The sequence below is a fragment of the Gaeumannomyces tritici genome (assembly GCF_000145635.1).
Source record: "Gaeumannomyces tritici R3-111a-1 unplaced genomic scaffold supercont2.1, whole genome shotgun sequence".
Taxonomy (NCBI): domain Eukaryota; kingdom Fungi; phylum Ascomycota; class Sordariomycetes; order Magnaporthales; family Magnaporthaceae; genus Gaeumannomyces; species Gaeumannomyces tritici.
This window is the reverse complement of record NW_008804545.1, coordinates 948,165-962,367: the sequence shown is the minus strand read 5'-3', so window position 1 is coordinate 962,367 and position 14,203 is coordinate 948,165. Positions and strand designations below refer to the sequence as shown.

Sequence of the window (14,203 nt, the reverse complement as noted above, 5' to 3'; positions counted from 1 at the left end):
AGACGATTCCGACTGGCGGACGCCTTATGCAGAATCCGCCTCGGCAGCCGCCCTTCATCTGCCTGCATTTTCCCACCCTGGCGGATGCACTGTTGCTGCATCTGCTCATTTGACTCACAATCCGTCTGCATTTGAGTTCGGCTCATGAGGCGCAGCAACCATCAATTCCCGCGGGGGAAAAACTGCCCTGCAGAACGCCCAGTTGGAAAGTCCAATCGGGTTTGCAGCGCGCAAATTAAAAAACCAGAAACCAAATCACCGCCACAATTGTTGCCGGGCTTCCATCTTTGCTTCGAGAAGATGCAGACATTGATCCCAGACCGTAAGTTCGGTTCGCTCGGAGCCAAGGTCCCCCCCCCTCTGAGATACGACGGACATACGAGTCGTTCGGCTCACACATGCCCTGCACACCAACCATGACGGAACCGCCTGCCGGATCGACCTTTTGCCCTTTTTCTTCTTCTTTTCTCTTTCTTTTTTGCTTCTTGGGCCTCCCGCGTCTTGCACAGGTGCCGACTGCACACTGCCGTATTACCTGAGCGTACCCGGCCATCTGAGGCCATTTGCAGGTTAAATCGATGCGAACGAAACCGGCCCCATAAGCGGTTGCCTTCCCACGCATACCTACATGTGATGCAGTGCCCACACGTTGGCCTTCTTGACGTCGGCCGATAGATGTGGGCAGGGGGCCCGCCCTCCGACCCTCGATCCCTCGCCAACACATGTTGCCGGAGGCGGACAACCTCCACAGGGCCTCCATGTAGTTAGTAGCTAGGTGGTAGCTATGCAGGCCGCATGCAAGCAGACGCAAGGTCGCCATGATGGCGCGCCAAGCAGAATCAGCAGCGCCCTGCAGTGCCATGTATCCCATCCCCCATCGCTGCGCCCACACCCCCTCCCCTCCCCTCCCCTCCCCTCACCTCCCCCTCCAACCGCAGCCGCGCCTTTTTTTCGGGAGGGGGTCGTGTTTCTCCCGCGCTTCTAGGGAAAAGTCCTACCCTTCCATGGAACCCTCGTCGAACTGTCGGGCGTCAGCGAGTCTTGCGTTGTCTAGAGGTGCGTGAATTGCCCTATCGCAAAACATTCGTGTGCCTTGCTAGGTGTGGGTACCTACCACCTACCTACAGTTAGGCATCTAAGGCAGCCCCTGTTGCTGTCACGGCGGTGGTGGTGGTGAAGCATGGAGGCCAGCTTTGGTCATACGCATGCATCTTCACGAGCAAACGCCACCATTTGTTGGAGCCTGCGTGCCCAGGCGCCTGCCTGGCGCTCACGCCTATCATCCGGGTGAGCGTGCTCGAGGGTGCGTTCCCAAATGCGACACTTGCACAGTACTTGCCTGCATGCCTGGGTACCTACCCGAAGTACGTACCTGTCTGATGGCCCGGTGTGGGAGCCCTGGCCTACCCGTCGGGGATTGGGGTGCATGTCCGACCCGAGTCTCTCGTTCTATACCGAGGTGTTGGCCGGAGCCACCTACATAAGTTGCCAAATCAAGCAGAGAGAGCGTGTCCTGTAGTGTTGGTGTCGGTTGCTGCCTAGCAGCACCTCTATCAGGTAGATTGGCTATGTACGATTAGTCTCTATCTATCTTTCTATGTAGGGCAGTATCGGTATTCAGCCTCCGGGGCCGAGAGGAAACTGCCCGACAACAAGCCTCGTGATCAAGCCTTGTCGTGTTAACGTGTTTTCTTCGTTTGCCTCCCAACTGCCAGGCAGGTGGGTCGCTCTGGCGCTTTCGAGGCGTGAAGATGGGATGGGAAATCGTCTATCACAACGACCCCGGGTATCACAATGAAAACGTACCACCCCTCTCCCCCCCATGCTTGGAGCAGCCCTCGCCTGCCTCTTCCGAGTGACCGACTCTCTATCACCCCATGATTGCCTCCTGCCTTGAAAGAAAACGCGAGCCGTACTCCATTGAATGCTTCCCGAACCGGGGAGGAAAAAAAAGCAAACAGGTCCAAAAACACTATGTCGTGACCCCTTCCACTGGCATTTTTTTTTCGTGAGTTTTCTTCTTTTTCGGCGGAACAGCAAAGAAGATAACAGACAGCAATAGAGCAATAGAATGCCACCAAGCCAAACGATTCCAAACCCGCAAAGCAACGTAACAGCAGATAAAGATAAAGAATGTAAACAAGGATTTGTGTGCGGCAAGTCGTAAAGTCAAGAAATGAGAGACGCTTGCGTAAAATGGTGATTGAAAGGTGGCAACACTATCGGCAGAGTGCATAAAGAAATACGGCAGCCACGCTCGTTGAAACTCAAAAGTAAAGCGGCGATTAAGTCACGCCGTGCTGAGTTGAGGAATGTGGAATGAAAAAGTGCCAAAAGAGCGAGTCGGATCAACTAGGTGGATAAGGAACCCATTGAGAGTGCCGCAAAAGGTCGCGAGTGGCAGGAGCGGGTAAGTAGTGGGACTGTGAAGAGCAAGGAGGTCGGCTGTCGAGAGCTTTTCATCAAGGGCACCATCCATAGACCGAACTTTTAGAGGCCAGGGTGATGCGCCTAAATGAGCGGTAGAGGAACTTGGATGGCTGGTCTCACCCCGAGGGCGACAGCTGATCCTCCGGGTAGTAGATGCCGTTTGAGGGGGAGTCCACTTCGGCGTACGGAGAAGTATGTGCAAAGAGCATCATGTTCCTCGCCGCAGCTGGGGCTGTCGCGGCTCCTCGCCAGCTCGTGGTCGGCATCGCACTCGGGGAGAGTGTGTCGGGGCTTGCCAAGTTCTGCGCAAGTCGAGTTGTCGCCCTCTGTGTTGGCCGGCTCTTCTTGGACGTCCGCAGTGGCCCCTGCACAGTCGCGCACCGATGTTTCTCCCTGTGCTCGACTCTAACTGGTTCACAGTCGATATTGCACTTGGGGCACGTGTAGTTGTGCTTGTTGGTGTTGATCCGGCGGAGGCAGCGGACGCATCTCCAAAAGCTGGGTTTGATGTTGCGGCCGTTGAACCAGTCCGGTGGCTCTTGGCCACTACGCTTGAGGAGGTCCTCCTTGTGGAACTCGCGTAGGTGGTCGCGGAAGTGATCCTTGCGGCGGAAAGGGGCAGCCTGCCGTGCGCACTTCGGGTAGTCGCAGGCGTGCCCTCTCTCTATGGAATCAGGCGCGGGATGCACGTGGTCGTAGTGTCGTTGGAGATCGGCCTGCCTGCTGAAACTCTTTCCACAACCGCTGTCGGTGCACTTGAACTTCTCTTTGGGGCTCGATTGTAACACCTCGGCTGTCTGGGCTGGCGAGGGCGGTAGCTCCACGTGCTGCTGCGAGTCGATGCTTTTTTTTTCCATGTTAGCTACACCCCGGTGAGATACTGTATCAGGAAGGGGTTGTGCAAGCTTACAACATCAGGGAGCCTTCCAACTGAGATGAACTAGTGGAACGAGCATAGGGCATGAGGGGTGACTGCATGCCGTATATTGACTGGTCCATGGGTGATACCGCCTGGCATGCGTCCAGGGACTCGCCGCACAGGCTGACACTGTACTCGAAATGGCCATCGTTGGGGTCGTATTGACTTGTCGCCTGGCTGTACGCGGTCTGGTGAGTCTGGCTGTATGCGCTGTAGCCACCAGGACTGTTCTGAAAGGCGTCGACCATGCTTTCCATGTCACTGACTGGGCCGTCGTTAATGCTGCTTCTGCACGCACTGTCATATGACATGGCCGAGATGGCCGAGATGGCCGACATAGTCCTTGTCATTTCGTGCCTGCCGAGCAACTCTGCTGGATCCCGAGGTTCCCGTTTGGTGGGAAATATCGGAGTGCTCGGAGCAGGGCTAGCAGCGTACGCACTCGACCATTCGCCAGGATCGAAGGATATCCTCTCAGGGTGTGCCATATCATCCTGCTCTTGATGAAGCATGGACATGTCGATTGTTGGGCGGCTGTTTTTCATCCTGTCCGTCCGGGGTTGCATAGGCCACTGTCCACCGTCTAGAATAGGCTGTTGCAACTGGCCTTGAAGCATGCTGGTGATGGGAGAGACTCAGGATAGAAACGGGGTGATATATGGTGTGTAAAGGAGCAAGTTCAAGTCGTGGTATGGAGGGGGAGGGGCCGGTGTGTTGGGGATGATGAGGGAGGGGGAGGGGGGGAATATATAAGTATGTGGGAGAGGGATAGAGGAAGAAGGGGAGTGGTGGTGGTGGTGGTGGTGTGCAGCCCGGCTGTTGTCGATATGAAGGCTCTCCAATGGCAGGAAGCGCCCAGGATCTTTCATGTACCAACAGGGGTGGGTACAGAGACGAAGGTGTGGCTGCAATCGCCGCAGGCTCGCATTTTCCAAAAAGAATCAAAAAAGATGGAGGCGGCAAGCGCTTTTTATGAAGAGTGATGAGGGTCCTTTTGGGCGTGGCTTGTCTCGTGCAGGTGACCATCCAGATATGACTGCTGGTGCCCGAGTCTGGGTTCATACGTGGGCAAAACGAGCACAGGCGAAGGGGAAGGAAAAAAAAGAATAGGAGACGCAGAAATGAGCAAACAATTCAAAACTCTGGCTGGAATGCCAATCCCGAGACCAGAGGTGAGCGTGAGGTGGTAAGAACCCAGAAAGTGCAGCACTAGCTTATCAAGCTCAGGTACAGCCACGCCGCACTCGAGGTACATAGCCTCCATAGCCTTTCCTTGGGAACAGAACGGTCGAGGTACCACTCGAGGGGGTGTGGCACGAGGGTGTGTGCGATGATTCCATGGGCAAGGGGAGCAAATGATTCAATCATCGGGCTCTCGGTGAGACTGCGCGGGCCAACAATTGTAGCGAAGACACCCAGATCGATGGGACAGGCGGGAAGAGAGCTCCATCCCTACCTGAGCTACATAAGCAGGAAAGCAGACGAACAAACAAGCCAAGGATGCGGCAATACGGCGATCCTCCACACCAGAGACCGGAAGGGGTTCCTTCCCGCTGCGCACCCTGGAATTTATGCACGCCATGGTGTACGGTCGGGCAGACCTCTACTGTCCTCACTGGCAGCCTCACTCTAGAAACGGCTCCATAGGCTGCTAGTCTGTTGCCCGGCCGTGGAGCACATGAGCATTGTTTGCGTGCTGGGAGAGGGAGGGGTGGTGGTGAGGGTGGGTGCAAGCTAAGGCACCAGGCAGGTAAACTGGACAATGCATGGGGGGTTGCTACCATCCCCTCCCCTAAGGCAGCCAGGCTAGAGTAGAGGCAGGTCGAGGTGGGGGCTCGGTGTCCATCCTGGAGCCTGCAGCAAACGGGCGAATAGGAAAGTATCCATCGACTCGGATGGAAGGGAAAATCAGGCCCCGGCGTTGGCAATCACAGGACGCCGCAGAGGGTCAAAGGGACGCGGCATGAGAATGCGGAGGGGAAACGCGAAGGGACGCGGCCAACTAGAGGGAGCTGGCGGTGAAACAAGAAACACCACGGCGCCGACACCGCCTCGCCAGGACGGAAGGGTGTGGGCGTGGGTGTGGGTGTGAATGTGTGTTTGGCCTGGGTACCGTACCTAGAGGCGCTCGCGCACGAGGCCAGAACCCAATCAATAGGCGTCAATGTGAAAAAGGGAGAAGTGGCAGCGCGCCTCCGAGGTTGCGGCTTTGCATTGATTGCTTGCGTGGCAGGTCGGGAGAGGGGAGAGCGGCGGACGGGCATGGAGGGAGGGCGGGCTGAGCAAAACCCTCACCAGCTCGTTTGCCCTCTTCCGCAAAGCGCCCGTGGTTCGCGACCCGCCGCGCAAGGCGTCGGCCAAGAATGAGTGAGTTGGAGGGGCGGGTTTGTGGTTGGCTGGCCCAGAGAAGCCGCAACCACAGCCGTGCCATGATGTGAGCCCGCTTCTCTTTTAGGTAGGTCCAGACTGCCCACTTATACTACCGGGAGGTACCTACCCTTGGTGTGTGGATTGCGCGGCGCTTGTTGTGCCTGCTCGGTGGCAGTCTGCGGTGCTGGGATGGAACATGAGAAGATGCTGACATGGCTGGGATCATGGATCATGTCCTAAATGGAAGGCACCGGCAGGCGGGTCGCGGCCTGGAGGGGCAGCGAGGGGCCCGCTAGAAACCAGCACAACCACGTGGGAAAATGGATCGCCATTTGGGATCGCCATTTGGGATCGCCAATTCGTGACCGACCCCCCGTTGGACAGGCATTCGAGATGATCACCGCCCTTAATTCCTGCGAGAATGATGCCAGGCCGGCGGCCAAGCCCGTCGCGGCCCAGCGTCGGCAGCCAGAAATTACCCTGGGAGCCAGGAAGGCTGGGCACGAGCAGCTAGCAAGGTGTGCTCGCGCTGCATTCCATTGCATTTTTTGCGCTGCAGCTCGTGCAGCTGTAGGGAGTCTGGCGCATAACCCGTGGAGCTCCACCCCGCCGCGCCGCTACAAGCCCACTGGAGCCAGTCAAACCAACGTATAGCACAAGCACCGATGAAGAGCACACAGACATCGAGAGTCGTGAACCCTGTAGACGCTGCAGACGCTGCAGCTGCAGCTGCATGGGATAGAGCTGGAGGGAAGGCTGGACTGCAAGTTGCTGTGGCGGAGTCCGCAGAAATACCGCTCTTTCATCTCCGAAATCCAAATTTTGTTTTTCTTCTTCGTTGCTTTTTACCTTTTGCAGTCAGCCAACATGGATTGGCGGATGCAAGTTTCTGCCTTGTCACCTTGATGTGACAGCGCTCCAGACACAGCCCTCCCTTGCTGCCACCCATCGTCTAGCTGCTCCCTTTCTGCCCGCCTCCCATCCCGTCAACTTTGTATCGGGCCGGAAATGTTCCCGTTAGTTGCGCTTAGCTGCCCGCCCGTCCGCCCGCCCAACGTGGCAGGCTCGGCCGTGATCTAACATAGGTACCTAGCCACTGGCAAGTCAAGTCCTGCTTTATGAATGCTTTGCATGAGTAGGTGGGTGGGCGGATGACCGCCTAGGCGATCCGCGAGAATTAACGGTCTTGGCTAGAGACGTTCCCGGATGCTACCCGAGCCTGGCTCCATCCATAGGGCTCTTTTCTACCTAGGTAGGCTGGCCGGCGTGCTCGTCATTTCCCCGCTCCGTTCTATTATCGAAGGAATAACACTTATATACAGGGATAGCAATCTCATTCCCATCTGGTACCAACAGCAAACAGGGTGGCCGAACGGGTACCGTTCGTGGCGTAGAAACCAGCACAGCCCTCTTTCACGGGTGGCCAAGACCCCCAGGCTGGCTGGTTCAACCCGCCCCTTAACGTTGATTCAAACCCAGCAAAACCTCCGATAGGCTTTCATAGCAAGCTTGTCCTAAAAGGGCAGCGAGGGCTTCTGCTTCATTATGATTTTCCTTCTTCTTTTTCTCTTGTTCTTTTGGTGGCCCCGTTGTGCCTGTTATTCGTCTTGCCTGCCAACTGGGTGCCCAGCATGTGTCGGTGTTCCACGTCACGTTGAAGATCCCACCTTCCGGCCCGGTCTCTGTCGATTCGTTTGCCGGCCCATCAGACACATCACTGTCCGATGTCGCATGGACTGACTTCTCGGGCGTTCGGTTCTCCCGGGGTGAACCAGCTTCTGACAGTGCGTTTCCGCACCCGCAACTTGCATCGCCACCATCCGCGCGATGTGTAGACTTCGATCCAGCGGCTAAATGCCCTCCACTTATCCCCCAGTCTTTGGCGCAGGGCTTGCTAGCCGATTTCCTGTTGTCAGATGCAGCGTCGGGGCAAAGGTCAGGCGCCCGAGACAGGATCCCTCGTGTCCGAGGGGCTCGCCAAACTAAAAGACGCGGTCTGCGCTGTGTAACACAGGCGTCGGTTAGATCACGAGCCCTCCGAGAGGAATGTTTGGCGCCAACCTTTGCTGCAGATGTCGCGGCTGTGTTTGGAGGGAGCAATGGTCCATGACCCACATGGCAACATCTTGGCCGGACTCTGCCTGGTCGTTGTGTTTATATCCAGTCGATTGCTGGTGCCATGCCGCTCGCCTCATCCTCGTCTCGCACTCGCCCGTCTCCGCCTGGCGGAAGAAAAATTGAATATGGATGTGAATTTCAGAAAGTAGTGTTGGTGGCCCTGGGGATGACAACCCGGGAGCGGTGGGTGGTGTAGACGGTGTGTCATCTTATGTCGACCCGCGGCACGGGAGAGACTTCATTCCCTGATCCAGAGCTTTGAGGTAACCGCGTCGCAGGTGAATCAACCAGAACCTATCCTTTCCTCACATTCCATGGCTTTGGTATCTCCGCCTCGTTTTAACACACGGTAAACTTTCCTTCTTCTTTTTTTTCTCTCCTCTCGACGGGAAAAAACGGCCCGCAAGCCTAGGCGTGATGGGCTCCTGTCACTTGACGACGATCCTTCCCAAGCACCTGGGTATAGGGTATAGGAAACAACTCCGCGGGCGCCACTTCACACCCCCCTGGGGAAAGCCACTTGTGACTATTCCCGACAAGGTGTCGCCACGCGGTTCCTCTGGAGAGAGCAGGCCCGTTGGTTGGCAGTAGACGGATTGACAACCCGCACATGTTCGCTGCCCGTTTTCCCCACCACCCCTCCCGCCTTTGCACATAGAAGCTGGGCGTAGGTAGGCGGTTGCAACGAACCCCCCGTGCTTCCCCTCCCTCCCGTTGCTTTTCTCACCAGGGGCGGAGGCGCAATGGGGGTGCACTTGACCCGACGGTGATCTTGCCGTCGTCATAGCCGCCGCGACTGTCATGGTTTGCTTCGCTCTTGGAGCTTCGCCAAAGGACCGCCCCGTGGGATCGTGTGCTGTTTGCTGTGTGCTGTGTTGTTTGTTACACCACACAGAAAGACTGCGCTATTACGGCGCTGTCCAAGCCAGCCAATCCGGGCGTATATTGGGGACCTGTTCTGGGTGGCACCCCGGAATCCAATCCGGGCTCCCGGCAGGCTGAGCTGTCCCTCTTGGCATTGTCTTATCCATCCATGATTTACGCAACGCATGTGTAGCCCGAAAAAAAGGCCTCGCCACACCTTGTTCTTTCATCCATCGCTGGATGGCATGTCAATGTCATGGCCTCGGAAACCCTATGCTAGGCAGAACTATAACGGGTAGCCGCATCGTCAGTCGAAGTCCCATGCTGATTAGGAGAATAGGGATCTACCTATTAGGGATCTGCAATCATGTTGAGCCGCACCTTGACTGCGGCGAAAAGTCGGTGAAAGGCGGTCGGGTTTCAAGGCGGCCACCGTCGTCCGCGCGCCCTCCAGGAGGTATTTGAAGGCATCCACCGCAGCACTTATATAGCCATTCCACTAGGGTTACAGCACGGCATTGATGCCCAAGCACACAGCCGGTAAAAACGGGGGAATGCGGCAGCGACGCATATGACTTTTTTTTTCGTCCGGTCTGCGGTCGATACGACTCCAGTAGGGGCGGTCGGAGCAGCAAACAACTGGGCACACGGGTACATGTATCGCGAGATAGGTCACCCAGATGAGGGGGTTGCACGGGGTCGGCCACGTGGGCGGACCTTATACGCTTGTCGCACTCACAATTTGCATCCATACCCCGTGGGCTGTGTGACCATCGGAACGGAAGAGAATAACGCCCAAGTGATTTTCCAGGGGAAGAGGCCCGATGTCTCGAGCCCAACGGTTTCGTAGGGAAGGCCTAACGCTCCGTGCCGTAGGAATTGTCGGGAGTTTAGGCTGCAAGTATGTGCAGCGACACCACCTCCTAAGAACAAAACAACAAAAACAGAACAGAACAGGCATTACACTGCATGCGCGCGTGTGCATGATATAGACACCCCCCAGATCACGAGGCAGGCCGGCCGCCTACCAAGAAAGTCAAAATCAGACGGGGGCCTCCCGGCAAACATTTTGGATGCGGCTCAAATAACAAAGTACAAGGGCAAAGAAGATGCAGGGGCCGACTAGTAGTTCCAGATGGCACGGACGATCGGAACCAGCCTCTCAGGCATGACAAAGCCGTATACCACGATGTAGATGACAACCGCACAGGCGAGCCACTTGGCCACGATGGCCTTGAAGCAGCCCCCACCGAGAGTGAAGAGGAACGAGGCCCAGTACCTCAGCCCGCGGATCACCTTTCCGTTGCGGTCAAAGTTGGGCGTCTTGGCCGTGAGCATCGCGAGGCGGCGCAGCTCCGCCATGCGGTACGGCATGTAGCGGGGGCGCAGCAGCGACTCCATCCACGAGGGGGTCTTTGCAATGATGCGGAAGTGCGTGAAGGTGTCGAACGAAGCCTTTCCGCGGTACGAGCCAGTACCCGACGTGCCCACGCCGCCGAAGGCGACCGTGTGGATGGACCCGTGCGCGAACGAATCGTTGATCGAGGCGCCACCCGACTTCATCTCCCTGAGAACTGTTGGGTTCGAATAAAGCCGGCCATGTTAGCGTAAAGTCCACAAAATCGCGACATGAAGCTGTTGGAAAAGATGAATCACTGCACGGAACTAACCCTTGTTATTCTCAGCATTGTTGCCAAACGTGTAAAGCGCCAGGGGCGTCGGGTCGACGCGGGCAGCAATCTTGATGGCGGCGGCGAGGTCGTCAAACGGCATGATGGCAAAGATGGGACCGAACGACTCCTGCGTCATCATGGAGTCCTCAGTCGAGTCGACCAGGACGGCCGTCGGCTCCATGAACCTGGTCTCGCGGTCCATCTGGCCGCCGACGACGATGCGGCCCTTGCTCTCGTCAAGCATGGCCTTGAGGCGCAGCCAGTGGCGCTCATTAACGACCCTGCTCAGGTCGCTCTCGCGCGCGCCGGTGGGGAAGAACTCGGTGTGGGCGCGCTTGAGCTGGGTGATGAACTCGTCCACGACCCGGCGCTCAACCAGCACGTAGTTCTGCGACAAGCACACCTGGCCCGCGTTCATCGACTTGCCCCAGAGCAGGCGCTTGGCGGCGAGGCGGAGGTCGGCGCTACGGGTGACGAAGGCCGGGTTCATGCCGCCGAGCTCGAGCGTCACAGGCGTGAGGGTCTCAGCGGCCTTCTTGGCGATGATTTTGCCGACGGTGAGGCCGCCGGTGTAGAAGATCTTGTCCCACTTCTCGTTCAGCAGGGTCGAGGTCTCCGGGACGGCACCGTTGACGACGGCGTAGGCGTCCGGGTCGAGCCTCGACTCAATCATCTCCCGCGTGACCATGGCGACGGCCGGGGTCAGCTCCGATGGCTTGAGGACGGCCGTGCAGCCCGCGGCGATGGCGCCGACTAGAGGGCAGAGCAGCAGCTGGATCGGGTAGTTGTAGGGAGCGATGATGAGGACGGTGCCCAGAGGATCCTTTCGGACCTTGACGTTGTTGGGGCGGAAAGCCAGCGGCACGTCCGGGGCCGACTCGTCCTTGGTGAACTCGTCCAGCTTTTCGAGGAAGAACATGCAATCGTTTTTGATGAACATGATCTCGCTCAGTATGACCTCGTACTCGGACTTGCCAAAGTCCTGCATCATGGCCGCCACCATTTTGGGCGTGAAGTCCTCAATGGCCCAGTAGAGCTTCCTCAGCTGTATCTTGCGCCACTCGACATCCTTGGTCTCGTGCGAATCGAATTTGGCCCTAGCCCTGCGGCACATTGGCGCGATGCTGTCGAGCTCCGTAGCCTCAAAGGCCGGGATCTCGACATTCTTGGTTGAGACGGGAGCCATCTTGTTTTGCTTGCCGGCTCACGATCTTTTCCGTATCCCAAGAATGTAGGGGATTTGTGAAGAAAAAAGATTACGGGAAAAAATGGCAATCAGAACAAGGGTGGATGAGTTTTGAGGTGGCAGCACCGTCTCTCGGGCAGTTGGCGAAACTGCTGCACGCACGTCTGGGGCTTGAACCTGCAGGGCCCGCGCGAGGAGAGGCTTAACGCGCTCTTGGTTGGCTAACGATTGGATGAAGGAAGCGATAAGACGGCGAGTTCTTCAGATGCTTTGACGGGAATTCCAGCGGTTCAGAACAGCGCGACCGATTATGGGAGGGCAGAGAATATGCAGGAAAATTGTCGCCACTCTCGAGGAAGGAAGCAATGAGGCCGAAATGCGAACTCTTGGCGAAAGGGGTAACAACTAGCTGTTGTTAGTCCGCCTCCGCCCCCGGTCGCATGTGTCCTGGGTGCGGCGACGTCGAGCCCCGCTGGCATAGGGAATGGAAATGACCGTTGGGCTGGGTTCGCGCAGGCATGCGCTTTTCCCCACATCCTGAGGCTTGAGCCGAGGTCTGCAGGGATACGAGTGTTTGGGTTCGGGGAAGGCGCCATCATTGCCCCTGCCAAAAAGGAAACCCGTAACACACGCTTGTGAGGGGGAGCTCCCTAGGTACACAACAGCCAATCAGGATACGCTACCACCATACTAGGATACGCATACGCTCCCCCTTTATCACTGACGATTAAAGGCTGTGCGCCGATGAGTGCCCAGACGGGAACTACCATTTCTAGCGTTCACGGGGTAAGGGGCCCGGCAGTTCGGGCAGACACGAGACAACATTGAAAAACTGTTCTCGGCGCATCGCTAGCGCTCGCGTCTGCTGGAATCTTATTTCTGTCGCATCCTTCAAACGAAGCTTGGCCTGTGATATCCGCCAACGGATATTGAAACAACAACAGCCACATATTTACCTACCTCTGGATACAGGTAGGCAGGTTGGTAGTGGCAGGCTTGCGTGCGCAGCTTTGCTTATATTACACATGAATACAGAATTCTATGCGTACACAGACTTCATCCCGGCCTCGTGGACGCAGCCGTGCGGGCAGCCATGGCAACCGAGCGTCCCGGCGAGTCTTTATAACATTGGAAGCCTGCGCGCAGCAGATTGACCGGCCCTAGAGGCCCTAACAGTCACCATGTCCGCCAGTGCCTGCTCAAGGTCAGCGTCCTTAGCAGGAGCTGCTATTGACTGTTGGATCTTCTCGGTGCCGTCAACCAACTCGCCGGTTGCCCTCTTTGCCGCGTCCAGCTCGTAGGCTTGTTTGCGGATCTGCATCAGCTGTTGCCTCCTCTCTTCTGTCATCCGCCATTCTTTGGGGAATGAGTATTTTGTCTTGAATGTGTGGTGTCGCGTGTCTAGGGGTATGTCCTCGAACGTGTCCTTGGGGTCCTGCAGTGTGATTGTCAGCGGCTTGCAACCAATGTCCATCGGTTTCATACACGATGAATCGCGGATTTAGCATCCAACGTACCCTGGCCTCAGCGATGAGCTTCGCAACCAAGTCGCTCAGGTACCGCTTGTTCTGGGCAGGGTGCTCAAACGACTCGCAGCTCATCTTTATCGTGCCCTTCTCGGGGTTATATCTGGCGCCGGCCAGCTTTGCAAGCTTGCGCCTCTGGACGTCGGTGAGATCGAGGTCGTCTGGGCAGAGCTCTACAACGACCTTCTTCTCGGCGGGGTGCCACTCGCCCATGTAGGTGGTGTAGCGCCAGCGCAACGGCTGTTGCTCGGTTGGGGGCTCGAATGGCTTGGCGAGTTCTGGTAAGAGGTAGGGACGCCTGCGTCAGCATTTAAAGGGACAAAGACAAATGCTCCTCAAACATGTATGCGCTTACTGGAAAGGAGGGGCATCTCCCAGATGGCAATGCGCGCATACTCGCGCATGTCTCGGTGGTCCTCCAGCTTGGCGTGAGCCGGGGGCATGATGTCGTCCTCCTCAAAATCGTCAGAGCCCTCCTCGTCCACGATCATATCCTCGTCGGTCGCGTTCTCGTTCCAAAAGTCCTGCGGCTTGGGTTTGAAGGCGTTGTAGGATCGGTTGAGGCCAGTCACGGTCCGGCGGAGTTTCTCCACGGGCCCGCCCAGGAACTGCTGGCCGCGCGTCTCGTCGTACCCGGCCTGCTCGCGCTCCTCGCGCGTCGTGGCCAGCATGACGGCGTCGTGCAGGGTCTTGATATTGGGCCGCTGGAACAGTTCCATCTCCTCCTCGAGCGGCTCTAACGGTTGGAGTTTGCCACCTTTTTTCTGGCCACCATCCTCGCCGCCCTTCGCGGCGTTCCTGGCCCTCGTGGTCGAGATTGCGCGCCTCGGGAAGATCGGGAGTGCTGTTGCGACGGCGGCGGCGCCGTTGTTCGAGGTTCGTCTGGGCGCAAAGCCTCTGCAGCCGGCGCGCAAGCACCACCTCAGAGGAGAAGCGGACGCCATCTCTTCAGCGCACCGCCCGCGGGAGTACGTGGATATGTTTCTCCTCCGCAATCGACTGGAGTCTACTTGTCAAGGAAAGTCGCGGGGTTTCAAAACCTTTCGGCCCTCTGCAGTAACGTGTTGAGCCTGCCGAGTCCGGTCGGAACACCCACCAAAATTTCCACTAGCCGGCC

General features: G+C 57.3%; 4 protein-coding genes across 4 annotated transcripts; all 4 read right to left on the bottom strand.

Moving 5' to 3' along the window:
* Window positions 1–994: 994 nt before the first annotated feature.
* GGTG_00298 (hypothetical protein) lies at window positions 995–1,428 on the bottom strand (the record flags this gene model as incomplete). The annotated part of the gene is made up of 3 exons (XM_009218041.1): window positions 995–1,021; window positions 1,204–1,276; window positions 1,373–1,428. The coding sequence occupies 3 exons, from the start codon at window positions 1,426–1,428 to the stop codon at window positions 995–997; spliced, it is 156 nt and encodes a 51-aa protein (XP_009216305.1).
* An 82-nt stretch (window positions 1,429–1,510) lies between these two features.
* Window positions 1,511–4,413, bottom strand: GGTG_00297 (hypothetical protein). Its single transcript, XM_009218040.1, has 2 exons — window positions 3,341–4,413; window positions 1,511–3,273 (listed from the first exon to the last, which is right to left on the bottom strand). Exons 1-2 carry the CDS (start codon window positions 3,964–3,966, stop codon window positions 2,547–2,549), a joined length of 1,353 nt encoding a protein of 450 aa, XP_009216304.1. The 5' UTR covers window positions 3,967–4,413; the 3' UTR covers window positions 1,511–2,546.
* A 5,039-nt stretch (window positions 4,414–9,452) lies between these two features.
* GGTG_00296 (fatty aldehyde dehydrogenase) lies at window positions 9,453–11,982 on the bottom strand. Its single transcript, XM_009218039.1, has 2 exons — window positions 10,372–11,982; window positions 9,453–10,275 (listed from the first exon to the last, which is right to left on the bottom strand). The coding sequence occupies exons 1-2, from the start codon at window positions 11,558–11,560 to the stop codon at window positions 9,824–9,826; spliced, it is 1,641 nt and encodes a 546-aa protein (XP_009216303.1). The 5' UTR covers window positions 11,561–11,982; the 3' UTR covers window positions 9,453–9,823.
* A 330-nt stretch (window positions 11,983–12,312) lies between these two features.
* GGTG_00295 (mitochondrial ribosomal small subunit component) lies at window positions 12,313–14,160 on the bottom strand. The gene is made up of 3 exons (XM_009218038.1): window positions 13,442–14,160; window positions 13,078–13,364; window positions 12,313–12,995 (listed from the first exon to the last, which is right to left on the bottom strand). Exons 1-3 carry the CDS (start codon window positions 14,028–14,030, stop codon window positions 12,681–12,683), a joined length of 1,191 nt encoding a protein of 396 aa, XP_009216302.1. The 5' UTR covers window positions 14,031–14,160; the 3' UTR covers window positions 12,313–12,680.
* Between the last annotated feature and the right edge of the window lie 43 nt (window positions 14,161–14,203).